The sequence below is a fragment of the Xiphophorus couchianus genome, chromosome 20 (assembly GCF_001444195.1).
Source record: "Xiphophorus couchianus chromosome 20, X_couchianus-1.0, whole genome shotgun sequence".
NCBI classification, from domain to species: Eukaryota; Metazoa; Chordata; class Actinopteri; order Cyprinodontiformes; family Poeciliidae; genus Xiphophorus; species Xiphophorus couchianus.
The window spans coordinates 23854832-23866686 of NC_040247.1; the positions used below are offsets into that span (position 1 = coordinate 23854832).

Genomic DNA, 11855 nt, shown 5'->3' on the forward strand with positions numbered 1-11855 from the left:
TGTTCTTCAAAAGTTTGCCGTGCATTTTGGTTTTAGTTCTCAAAGCTGTAATTGAAAAATACTTTATTTATTCTAAAGGGGAATTAAATACAGTTGTAACTCACATTACCTAAGTATTTTCAAAGTATTGTGTGGATGGTGATGTTTTGGGCAGGAACTAATTCCAGTTGTAGTCAGTGTTGCTACGAATGTAAAGAGACCTCTGACTGAAGATTGCTTCTTTTGAACACTCTCTTGATGAAAACCGCTCAGTTGTCACTTAAAATCCCAATAAAACACATGAATAAAGTGTGAACATTTCCACTCCCTCGTTCCTCTTTAACAGAGCAAGGCAGATTGTTCCTCAGACTGAACGTTTCAATGGATGACAAGCAGATTTTCAGAGGGGTGACTGGAGACAGGAAGGAAGAAGATGACGAGATACCGACGTCCCAGTACTCACAAACCGCGGCCTCGGAGTCGGACGCTGAAGCTGCGGATCGAACGGGTACGTTTAACAGGAGCATGTGACGAACTTTACAGTGAGAAATGGAACAACGATGTCTCATCTTCCAGGGTCTTTTACTGAAGTCAACAGTATGTCAGAACACATTTCCACTGAGGACATGGAACTGTCTTCATCTGAAGTCTTTGTGATTGTAACACCAAATCAGACAAGAAGTAAGATCATCAATACAGTTTATGGCTAGGCCTTTCTGCTGCTTATTGTTAGTTTGTGTTCTTTTACACAGAGGCGACCGCTGTGGAACATGATGTGCAGATTCACTTCAAGAGTGGATCGACCACAGCTGTGTACATCTGCACCTCGTGTTCTGTGGAGCGACACCAGCCGAAACCTTTACATTCCCTGCTGCCGCCCTTCACGGAGATCCGCAAACTCCCTGATGTGAGCCAAACACTGACCAAAACCAGAGTACAAGACAGCCTGGGAACCTCGTCTGCTCACACCGAGGCAGGTGGAAGTGGTAAGGTAGCCGGGTGTTTTTTTGTAAATATTTTTTATTGGTATTTGGTTATGAGAAAATGTGTAATATTTTATATTAATCACATCAACTTTTATGTTATTCCCAAAGTTCTTATGGTTATTTGCATTAGGATGCTCCATAGCAAGGCTGCTGGTCGCTTCCTTTGTCAGGAACTTTTCCATTTCTTGCTTGCTGGGCTAGCTTAATATAGTAGCGTGATGCCAGTAAAAATAACATAGAAATGAATCATTTTAACTTATATTTCATTAAAAACATAATTATGATTAAAAGCAATTTAAGTTAAAAAAAACTTTATAAAATTTAATATTTGTACAATTTTTTTCTCTTACCCTCCAACTTTCTGAGGCCCCCCTCAGTCCTCCCTAGCAGCGTCACTGTTGAAAAGCAGTATTATAGATGACCAACTCCTATTTGATCAAATGTTGGTGGCTCAATTTGCACCGTTTCCCTTTGGCTCGCGTCTCATTTTTAACTTTGTCTTCCTCATCTCGAGACCTGTGTGCCGCCATCCTGCTGGGCTGCCTGTTCTGCCGGCCCGTGGACTGTCTAACGGAGACCTTCCGAGGGTGCACCGTGTGCTTCTGCTCGCTGTGCTCGTCGCTGTTCGGCTGCAAGCCCGGCGCCCTGCGGCCTCTCCTGGAGCTCACGCGGCCCTGCGGCCCGTGCTCGTGCCGCTTCCTCTGCGACTGCGCCGGCTGCGACGTCTGCCTCCCGGCCACGGAGTGCCTGGACCTCGCCATGGAAATCTCTCAAATGCTCTACCACTGACGCGTCGCGTCGAAACAGGAGACGGACACGAGTCGAAGAAAGTCGTTTATTTGTTAACGTTTTTAACAAAAGCCAAATTACCGGGAGGGGGACAACACGCACGTGCTTGTGTTTAACAGTCAGTTTTAACTCTCACACACACACACACCAGAGGAGAACATGTGGTAGATAATAGTTGCATATATGCAAAAAAAAAAAAAAAAAAAAAAAAAACATGAGAGGAGAGGAAGTGTGCTTTGGTGTAGAGCACCTTTAAATAGACCTAGCTCCAACTTTTGAACAAGCCGCCTGCTGAACAGAAAAAGCAAGCCGGTGTCAGAAAAATAACTAAAATTTAAATACAATTCTTAATATTTGCGCCTACTTTACTGAAGAGTTTACCTGCAGGTTCCTTAATCGTCCATTTTTCTAATCAGTGCTGAGGTGAAACTAGTAGCTGTTTTTTTTTTAAAGAGTCAAAGCCCTCTGTAGTACATACAGCGAGCATTATTAAAGCATGATCAGAAATGATATCAAAGTAAAACAGTCGGAGTAAAACATGCCAACTGGTGAAGGTCATTCAGTGATCATAGAAGGTTTTGTTAAAGACAAAAATAGATATTAGTCATGAAAAAGCATTTATCAAACTATCAGGTATATATATATAAAAAAAAGTTATGAGCTACAGTACTGTTGGAAAATTGTTCTCTTCTCAGACACTCATGCGTTTACTAAGTAAATCAACTCAAAAAATAAAACGTGGAAGAAATCCTGCTTTGGCTAAACCAGTAGCTTGTACGGCTTCGTTATCACGGGAACATGCGACCGGGCCTAGAAGCAGTCCACTAGCTCTCATAAAATGCATAGACTGCCTTAAAAGTAAGGTGCAATAAAATTGCTCAAAATAAAATACTCTTATGTACAAAATGCAGTAAATATTTCACAATGTGCCAATTCATTTAAAAGATCCCTTCTGTAGCTGCTGGTGAGACAACCAACAGGAGCGAACGACGAACCCTGATTCCAGTCAGTTGAAGAAACAAAAATTAAAATGAAAAGTTATACTGAATTGTTGGCATCTCTTAGTATGTTTGCTATGCCGGTGAATCCTCACTGCTTTTCTCATCATAATAATACATTTTGAAAAAAAATAAAAGCAAGACGTCCCTTTTAAATCTCTGAATTCATCTTGAAAACTACTGAATTTCTTAATGCTAAAGGTCCACTTCACTAATATATAATATTCCATTTAATAAGATTGCATTTATAAACCTAGACAATCATTTAAGCTGTTCCCAATAGGAACAATATGTATGGAAAAAAAAAATTATAATAAATTCAATAACTAATCTTCTGATTCAATATTAAGTTAGTTTTCTATGATCGCTTTGAACTTTTTTTTTTTCAGTCCTATAAATAGACTTTAGTTATTAGGGATAGACTGCACTTCCTAGATCATCTCTGATCGCTATGGAAACCCATCACAAGTCCTCGTCCATTTCAAGGCTGCTCCTGCGGCTGCTGGTTTTAGAGGCACCTGGTGACAGTGGGGAGAACAGCGGCTCGCCCATCCTCTCCGGGGACAGGGCGCACCCGTCGTCCATGAGAATGTCCCCCAGGCCCACGTCCGGGTAGAGCGCCGAGGAGGCGGGGTCGTCCAGCTCGGCGAAGCTCAGGCTGCCGAGGTCCAGCGGGCTGCTGATGGTGACGCCGGCGGGGGAGTCGGAAGAGGGCGGGGAGAGGAAGGAGGCCGGCAGCGGCTGCGCTATGGCGCTCAGAGCCGAGAGGTTCAGGGTGGAGGCGGCGCCGGGGTTCTGGACGCCGTGGGGCGCCGCCGCCTGCTGCTGCTGCTGCTGCTGCTGGGAGGCTGGCAGTCCGTGGAGCTGTGCCTGCATTTCAAGTTCCTGAAGAAATATATGTGAGAACGACACTGTGATGAATAAATCCACTTCTAATTAAAGAAAGGAAAGTTTGATAGATGTTTTAGGACTGTAAAGTACAGCTCCTTAGAAAAGTACAATTACAAATAAAAATCCACAACCTGTGGCTTGATTTCTATCCAAACAGTGTGGGATCAGCTTCCACTTAACCTATGGCTGCCAAGTCTCTGTGTTTATTTAACTGAAGGCTTTGCACATTTATCTTTGCAAAATAACTCAACCTCTGATATGACTGAAAAACCTACTACGACTTAAAGTGTTTCATATCAATCAATAACAACAATTTTTTATATCAATAATTATTTAATCGTTTTTTGTTTATAATATCTGAAATGCTTCCACACTAGTGACGTGTTGTTCTGTGTCTTTTCCACATTTTGTTTTTATTTTGAAGCAGTTATGAGGTACTGCTGCTGCGCAAGTTACAGAATAAGTTGTTGCTAAGCAACCTCAGAGGAAGTGAGTTGGGTAGTACGGTATGGTAATTTTATTTACACAGCACATTTTCAGCAACAAGGCAATTCAAAGTGCTTAGTTAGGTGACGTCACCGACCTATAGCAACATCTAACAGGGGCTGAGCGGCTGGCGCCTTTCCTCTGCCTCACTCTCCCAGAATGCTGTGCGGCTCTGAATCAGAGTTCAGTGAATGTTCTATATATTGAATACTGAAAATCAGTCAGTTGTAATAACTATTGATATCAATCACGTATCTATAGCGATATATATATTGTTATTAATCTATTGTCCAGCCCTACTCTAACAACAGAGGCAGAGTGGCTCCGCAATTTCCAAATGCCGTGTTTTATCAACGGGATTTACGTTTGGATTTGACTAGGCTCCCAACAGATGAATACGTTTTGACCTAAAACATTTCACTGCAGCTCTGGCTGCACGTTTAGCGCGCCTGTCCTGCTGGAAGGTGAATCTCCGCACCGGTCTTAAATCTTTCCCGTCTCTGCGTGATGCTGCCGCCGTCTGGTTTCGCCGCAACGATCGCGTGTGTATAAGTGTGCCAACAGTGAACGCTTTGAAGAGCGCAAACTCAGACCTGGATGCGTAACATTAGAACGTGGTTGGCCTGCTCCAGCTTCTTCTGGCGCATTTCGACATCCTTGGCTCTCTGCTGCTCCTTCTGTAGCTTCCTGATGTAGTCCACAGAGGCCTTCAGGATAGTGCCTTTATTCCAACGCATCTCCCTGTCAGGCCCAAATAAAGAAAAAAAAAAAAACAATTTAAATGCAGTTGCACAAGACACAACTGTGATGTTTATTGAGAAAGAAAATTAAGTTGTTCCTTTTAGCAACTTACGGGTCAATCGTCTTGGGGATCAGAGTGCCCAGCTCCTTTATTCGGTCGTTTATGTTGAATCTTCGCCTCCGCTCGACTGCAGCGAAAAGGTTAAAAAAAATTGGCACATTATGCAGATTTTTCACGAAAAACAAACAAACTAAAAATGCAAATAAAGAAATTATTCAATTTCTTTTTTTAAGTAGGAAAATAAACATTTTATTGCATTTATATATCATTCCATTAGCTTAGTTTGATCATTTGTAGCAAAGGATGCATGTGCAGCTAAAAAAAGTACTTCTAACATTAACATGAAAAAATCAAAGAGTTCTGGGTAGAGCATTTTTAAAGAAAAAGTTGTTTTTTTTTATCTTAAATGAAAAATATATATTTTTTGTACAGTTTTAGCTTAATTACTGCTTTGACTGTGTGTGCTTTTTTTTTTCAGAAAATAGCTTTTTTTAATAGTCTGTTTACTCCAGTTAACTATTAATTGATTGCTAAATTAGTTAATTATTTCATCAGTCGTTCCAGCCCAACTCTGATTCAAAGAGACTCAAACACTGCAGGCGACTTACTGAGGTTATGGTTGTCTTTCTTCTGCCTTTCCTTCAATAATGCTTTGGCATCGGTGTCTGAAAGAGGAGTTTTGTAGTGGAATCAGACACGTTAAATGAAAGTTTCATGACGACGCAGACAGAAGTTAATGCAAGCAAGCTCTGTACCAGTGATTTCCCTTTTGATTTGTGGAAGGTCAGCAGGGCAGGAGTTGCTGACAGTGAGAGTAGGAGCTGCCATTCCAGGGCTGTGGTAAACATCCAGCAGGTTTCCCGGGAGCTGCAGCAACGGCAAACATGTTACCATGCATGCAGCGAATAGTCGATGACAGCAAAAAAAAAGGAAATATCTATTGAACCGACGACACGTAAGGAACTTCAAAATGAAACTGCTGTTCAATTTGAAAGCTGCTCTTCATCGCAGGAGCTTTAAAACATTAAAGTTTGGAGCGTTTACCTCGGCTTGTTTCCTTTTCTGGTCCTCCAAAAGCATCACCATAATCCTCATTATTCAATTTATCCTACAAGTTTCTCCCCCACCCTAGTTATCAGTTAACCTGCTGCTGCGTTTTTAATAGTTGACACAAGCCACTTGGACTCGCCTCCCCTCGTCAGGCGGGCCTGTGACGGCTCTGGCCCGCCCAGGCAGCGCTTCTGTGACGAATCGTAAGCGAGTGCCACAAATGTATATTTACTCCCACAGCTTCTGAATTCCACACGTGAAAGAGAGCGTTCCCTCCGCGGAAAAACCACTCAGGAGCCGGGTTCTGAGGGCTACGATACCGCGCGGAAACCAGAATAACCTGTCGGTCCTGAGGGAAATGTCGAACAGGAAGCATTCAGAACAAACAGCATTGTTCTTCATACCGTGCTGGGCAGCTGAAGACCTGAGTCGATCAAGGTGATGATGTCGTCGTTGAAGCTGGATTCGAGACTGATGATGTCGTCGATCACATCATCGATCTGGACGGGAAGAGAGAGAGAGAGAAAAGGCCTCCGTCAGATTCATTCCGGGAGCAAAACGGCGGCGACATGAAGCGGAGCTCGGCTTCACAGACGGAGCTGCGTGGTTCTGTTCAGCTGCAGGTGCAACATTTAACATCCTGTTGTGACAACAGAGCGACGAGAATGAGACAACAGGAGGCATGCATCGTCCCGGTGGGAGCTCCGAGCAAACGCAGCCTTTAAACTAGAAAGGAGCCGGGCGACCTGCGATTAACTTCCTCAAAACACATTCGGCGAATCTGCAGAAACAACAACGGACGGGCGGCGTTGTGCAATCCGCTGCGGGAGGAATAAAAACGAAACCCAGAGTGAAAAGCATAGGAATTTCCCATACTTCCTCCTTGTTGGAGCCGATGTTCAGCAGAGCCATGGGGCTGTTGGGGGCGCTGCTGGCGGAGGGGCCGACTTCGGGGGCCGAACTGGACTGGTGCACGGGGGACACACCGAGTGACTGCGTGACCGCCTTGTTTCCCAAAGTGGTGGAGAGGTACTGCTTCACCTGCTGCCTCTGGGCCTGCTGGATGTGGTACTTGGTGGGGTTCTCCAAGTGCGTCTGCACCTGGAACATTTCAAAGATTTAAACGCTTGGAATCCCACATGAACCCACAACATTGTGACAAGAAAAAAAAAAAAAGATTTAATGATGCAAACATATTAGAATTGCATGTTTTTAACTTGGTTTGTTATTGTTTTTTTTCTGCTTGAGACATGAGCAACGGGTGACTGCAAAACCAGGAAGGAAATAAAAACAATGAAAGTGGATCCTCTGAAAACTTTTACAGAGTTTTCAGATACATGTCGTACATAACAAAAATCTTTAGATTGAGGGTGTTCAAACTTTTTTTTTTTCCATGTGAGCCAAATAATTTACAATTAAAAGCTAAAATTGAACCGAACTATTTTAAATCAACCAATAAAGGTATCAGATATTTTTATTTGTTAAATGAAAGGGAACCGCTTTGCTTATTATTTCAGGCTCAATTGAAGAAAACAGATTTTTTTTTTTTTGAGTTTGCAGCAATAAAAGGGTCAGTCTTTCTATGAAAACACTTCCTGTAATTAGCCAGGGTTCAATAAAGCAATTGCAAGCAAATTCGGGTGTATTGTGGAGCGTAAGTCATAGAGCTGATGTGATTCTAGTTACTATGACAACAGAAAGAAACCAGAGGGCCTGGAAAATATGATCACTTTGTGTTGCATCTAACATTTTTGTGAGTAGATTTTGATTTAAAAGTAGCAGCTTTGTCCCAAGTCATTGAATTTACTCTTGAATTAGATTAGTTTGAAGTTAGCTCACATTGCTGCTGAGGCGGTGAAACAAACATAAATTCATGCTCTTAAACGCTGTGTTTTTTTTTTTTTTTAAAGAAAAGATAGATGACACACTGTTCAATCAATGACAGTTACATATTAATAAAAAAAATAAATAAATGCCTGGCTCTTACTTTTAGCACCTCCACGGGCACCTGCGCCGGCGGGGGCCGAGCAGCGTTGGGCGGCAGGGAGACGGAGATAGCTGGCGTGGAGTCGGAAGCTCTGAGCAGGGAGGCGGAGGCCTGCTGCTGGGCCTCGCGCCGCTCCTGCTCCTGGGCTTGCTCTCGCATCAGCTGCTGGCGCAGCAACACGCGCGACGACATGGTGGACACAGATTAAGATCTAAGGATGGAGCTGGAGAGCAAAAACGGGAAAAATGAGATCTAAATGTGGTATATAGAGTAATATTTGCTTTAAAGCCATTTTTATAACATATTTACACAACAGCTGCAATTCACTCCAATCTAATCATAGAGTGATACTGACTTACAATGCAGCTCAATCTGTGGCTGCAACTAATGATTATTCTAGCAATCAATTATTCTGATGATTAATTGGATTTAAAAAAATGGCACAATTTATCAGTATTTAATAAAGTGCAACCACTTTATGAAATATTGGGAACACAATGAAATATGTAAATAAATAGTTAAATTTCTTTTTTTAAATAGGAAAATAAACATTTTATTTTGCATAAATTGCATTAACAGAATTTCTTCTTGATCATTTGTAGCAAAGGATAAAAAAAACTTTTATCAACATGCGAAAACCTCAGTCATTTCTGACTGACTTAACATCAATGCAGTGTAAGGCTAATTTTTAGATTAACTGATTAACAATTGGATAGTAAAAGGTGTTTAATATGCAGTTTTTATTTTATTTTTCCTTTTTTTTTTTTTTTTTTTACACAATTTTAACCAGGTTCAGATAAATAACCTGGGATGTTTTCTTTTTCAGCCAAATGGGTTTTTGTACTTTCTAAATGCAAAATGTGTATAATTTTACACAGTTTTGACTGAATTATTTCTCTGTGTTGTTTTTTTTTTCAGCAAATGGAAGTTTTTTTTGTCTGTTTACTCCACAAATTAGTTGATTACATTAATATTTAATTCGATTAACCATTTCAGTCGTAATTCAATCGTACTGTTAATGCAGTGTAAGGAGCGTTAGTTGACTGTCATTTAGTCAAATAATGTTAAAATGTCTATATAAACGGTCTAAACACACTGCTTATCTTCTTCAGAACTACAACACCGGCTCAAACGGTATTTTAAATTTTTTTTGTCCTGACAGATCACTGACTTTTTGCTCCCTGTAAAAACCAAACAACAGATCAACTTCCAGCTAATTAAATGAACTTTTCTCCCTTTTGAACTTCCTGTGTTGCTACTTCAGCTGTAAAAACAGAACATTATCACCTACAAGTTTGTGATGACCTCTCATCACCCACTACTGATGCTTTAATGACAGATGAGTGTAGCTGGAAAACAAAAATCACTCCAGCATCAATAAAACAGATCGTCTATTAACACACATCACCATGGAAACGCAATAAAATCAACTTATTCTCTTAAAAATGTAGGCGATGCTGTCGGACACAAGGCCATCCAGTCTGACAGAGTCAAAAACAATCTTAGTCTGATAATAAAAAAAATGCTTGTTATTCCTTGCATTGACGTGTTCTTCAATTCACTTTTTGTTTTCAGTTTAATAATAAAAATAAAAAAACAGATAAAGGGTTTAGGAGATGTGCTTTGATTAAGGGATAGCTTTTGTGATTCTTTGTATTTTTCTCCTTCATGTTTTCCCAGCGGGGGAAAAAATGGAATTGCTCAAGATCTGCACAGGCAGGCTGACTTCAGAGAAAACCAGAAATAGACATCTGCCAGGAAAAGTTTCTATTTGTGCATCTCTAGGTTTTTTTTTCCGTTTCCTATTCAGGTCTTGACTTTATTAATATTTCTTCTCGCCTTTAACCAACTGCACGGCAGAAAAAATTTAAAAGATTCCATTCGTTAAAAAATGTTTTTGTTATTTGAGCAATTAAATTTTTTAAAGTTTTACTTTTTATATAGCTTAATTACACGCAGAGTGATGCGTTTCAAAAGTGAGAACGTATTCTTGCTCATTTTGACTATTATGGCTTTCAGCTGGCTTTGACCGACACGCAGCGACGCTGTGGTCAACAACGCAGGTCTTGGTATCATTGAGGCGGGTGGGCGTCAAGTCTAGCTGGAAAACAGAATCAGTATCTTCACAAAGCTTGTCAGAGAGAAAGAATGAAGTGCTGTAAAATTTCTCTGCTGCGTTGGCACTGAACTTAATAAATTACCACTAAGTTGAAGCGTCGCGCTGGAGCTGAAGCAACTTGGATTCTGTGCCTTTCCACTCGTTCTCCAGACTCTGGGACATTGATTTTAAAGAGTAGTTTGGACCACTGAGCAACAGTCCTGTCCTCTCACTGAAACACTTCACTTCTGACCTCTGTGTTTCAGGAGTGGATTACCATAGGGAAGGCAGTTGTAACCCAAAGTGCTGGATACGTCAGTCAACATCTGGAGAATAGCTGCTGCTTTCCCTGTTGCTTGTTCGCCATTTTCTTTTTACCCTTTCACTTATTTTTCCCCATTACTACGCTTTGACGAACCGCTCTGACCAAACAGCAGTTTTCTGTCAAGTTTGTATTCTTCCACATAATTATGTAGATCACAGGCAACTTCAAAATGAAAAAGAAAATCTATTTCATTATTGATCTGAAGTGACATTCCAGGTTTCTTACGACCTCAATTTGCCACAATTTTCATTATCAAATTAAAATGTTAAGCTATAAACACATCACAATGTGTGCAGTGAAACTATCCTTGCTGAATTCAATTAGATATATTTAGTGAGATTCTAACTCACTGATGCAAGTTACTGTAAAGAACTTGAGCGATTCAGTAAACATTTACTCTTATAATCTCATCCTTGAGTTAAACACAGGGTTCTTACACAATCTCTAGAGTAGTGGAGTATTTTTTTGCCTTTACATTTTTTTTCCCATTTTGCACACAGACGGACAGTTTGCTCTCGGAGTAAAAAAAATAAAACCGGAGCCATTCTCTGTAGCCAGACAGTTCAGCACACGCTGTTCCACGCTGTTCCACGCAGAGGCTGCAGGCTGCGCGCTACGTACGTCCCCCCTCTAGCTGGTTACGTAAAAACACTTGAAAAGTGCGCTAAAAATGATAGCGTACCTCTCCGAAAGCAGAAGTTTCTGCTACATGCCTTACGTTGCTGTTCGTGTTGGTTAAAACTTGGTTTAAACACCACAGACGGTAGTTAGTTTATTCCAGCTGTTTTGTAAGCTCTATTTTAAGCGGTCTGCTTCGGCGTCTTGACTTAGCCGAGCTCATTTTGACAACTCCGACTTTCTGATGGGCCCACACCAACCAGCTGATACAAAAAACACACAACTAATGTACAATACCCACATTGTAAACTCTTTATGTCCGCCTCTTTATTTTAACGAGAAAATAAAGCGTCGTTAGTTGCTTTTTCTTTCTTACTAAAACGAGCAACGGCTGGGTAGAAACAGGAAGTTGCCGCTCAGCTAGCAAGTCAAGCTAGCAGCAGTCGACCATTACCCAACAAGTTAAGGCTTCTAAATTAGGAAACATGCCGTCGAGTCAGATATACTTACCAAGCAAATGTGTTAATTTCACATACTTACAGCCATTAATTCCCGGAAACCTCCGCTTTCTTTGCCATGTTTCAGTGTCGGCGGTTACAAACTGAGCAGCCCCCTAGCCTCGACACAAGCTGTTGTTTATGTTGCGCCGAGGTCGGTCATCACGCCGACGTTACCCGGAAGTTGTCGAAATCTGTCAAGTTGTTTTAACTGAATAGTTTTCCTCTTTAGAACTGATTTTTTTTTTAAATTAAACATTTAAGACATCTAAATTGACATGTAAAGCACGAAAAAATTGCCATAACGTAGGTGTAATTTCCATTTACAATATGAAGACACCAAATGATA

The 11855-nt window shown here is 41.1% G+C and overlaps 1 protein-coding gene across 2 annotated transcripts; it reads right to left on the reverse strand.

The window, feature by feature from the left end:
- Nucleotides 1-1786: 1786 nt before the first annotated feature.
- Nucleotides 1787-11688, reverse strand: tfe3b (transcription factor binding to IGHM enhancer 3b). Of its 2 annotated transcripts, none has more exons than XM_028002890.1 (9): nucleotides 11520-11688; nucleotides 7969-8191; nucleotides 6858-7082; nucleotides 6386-6481; nucleotides 5687-5798; nucleotides 5540-5596; nucleotides 4983-5058; nucleotides 4723-4870; nucleotides 1787-3637 (listed from the first exon to the last, which is right to left on the reverse strand). In XM_028002890.1, the coding sequence occupies exons 2-9, from the start codon at nucleotides 8158-8160 to the stop codon at nucleotides 3215-3217; spliced, it is 1329 nt and encodes a 442-aa protein (XP_027858691.1). In that variant the 5' UTR covers nucleotides 8161-8191; nucleotides 11520-11688; the 3' UTR covers nucleotides 1787-3214. The 2 variants fall into 2 exon arrangements, with proteins under 2 accessions (XP_027858691.1, XP_027858690.1); XM_028002889.1 differs by having other exon boundaries at nucleotides 4723-4879.
- Nucleotides 11689-11855: the final 167 nt, after the last annotated feature.

Excerpts from the sequence above, each read along its gene's own strand:
- tfe3b (XM_028002889.1), bottom strand. The coding sequence starts at position 8,160 with ATGTCGTCGCGCGTGTTGCTGCGCCAGCAGCTGATGCGAGAGCAAGCC. Across the intron at positions 7,083-7,968 it reads TGCCCGTGGAGGTGCTAAAA|GTGCAGACGCACTTGGAGAA; the intron begins GTAAGAGCCAGG and ends GAAATGTTCCAG. Across the intron at positions 5,059-5,539 it reads GAAAGACAACCATAACCTCA|TCGAGCGGAGGCGAAGATTC; the intron begins GTAAGTCGCCTG and ends TTTTCGCTGCAG.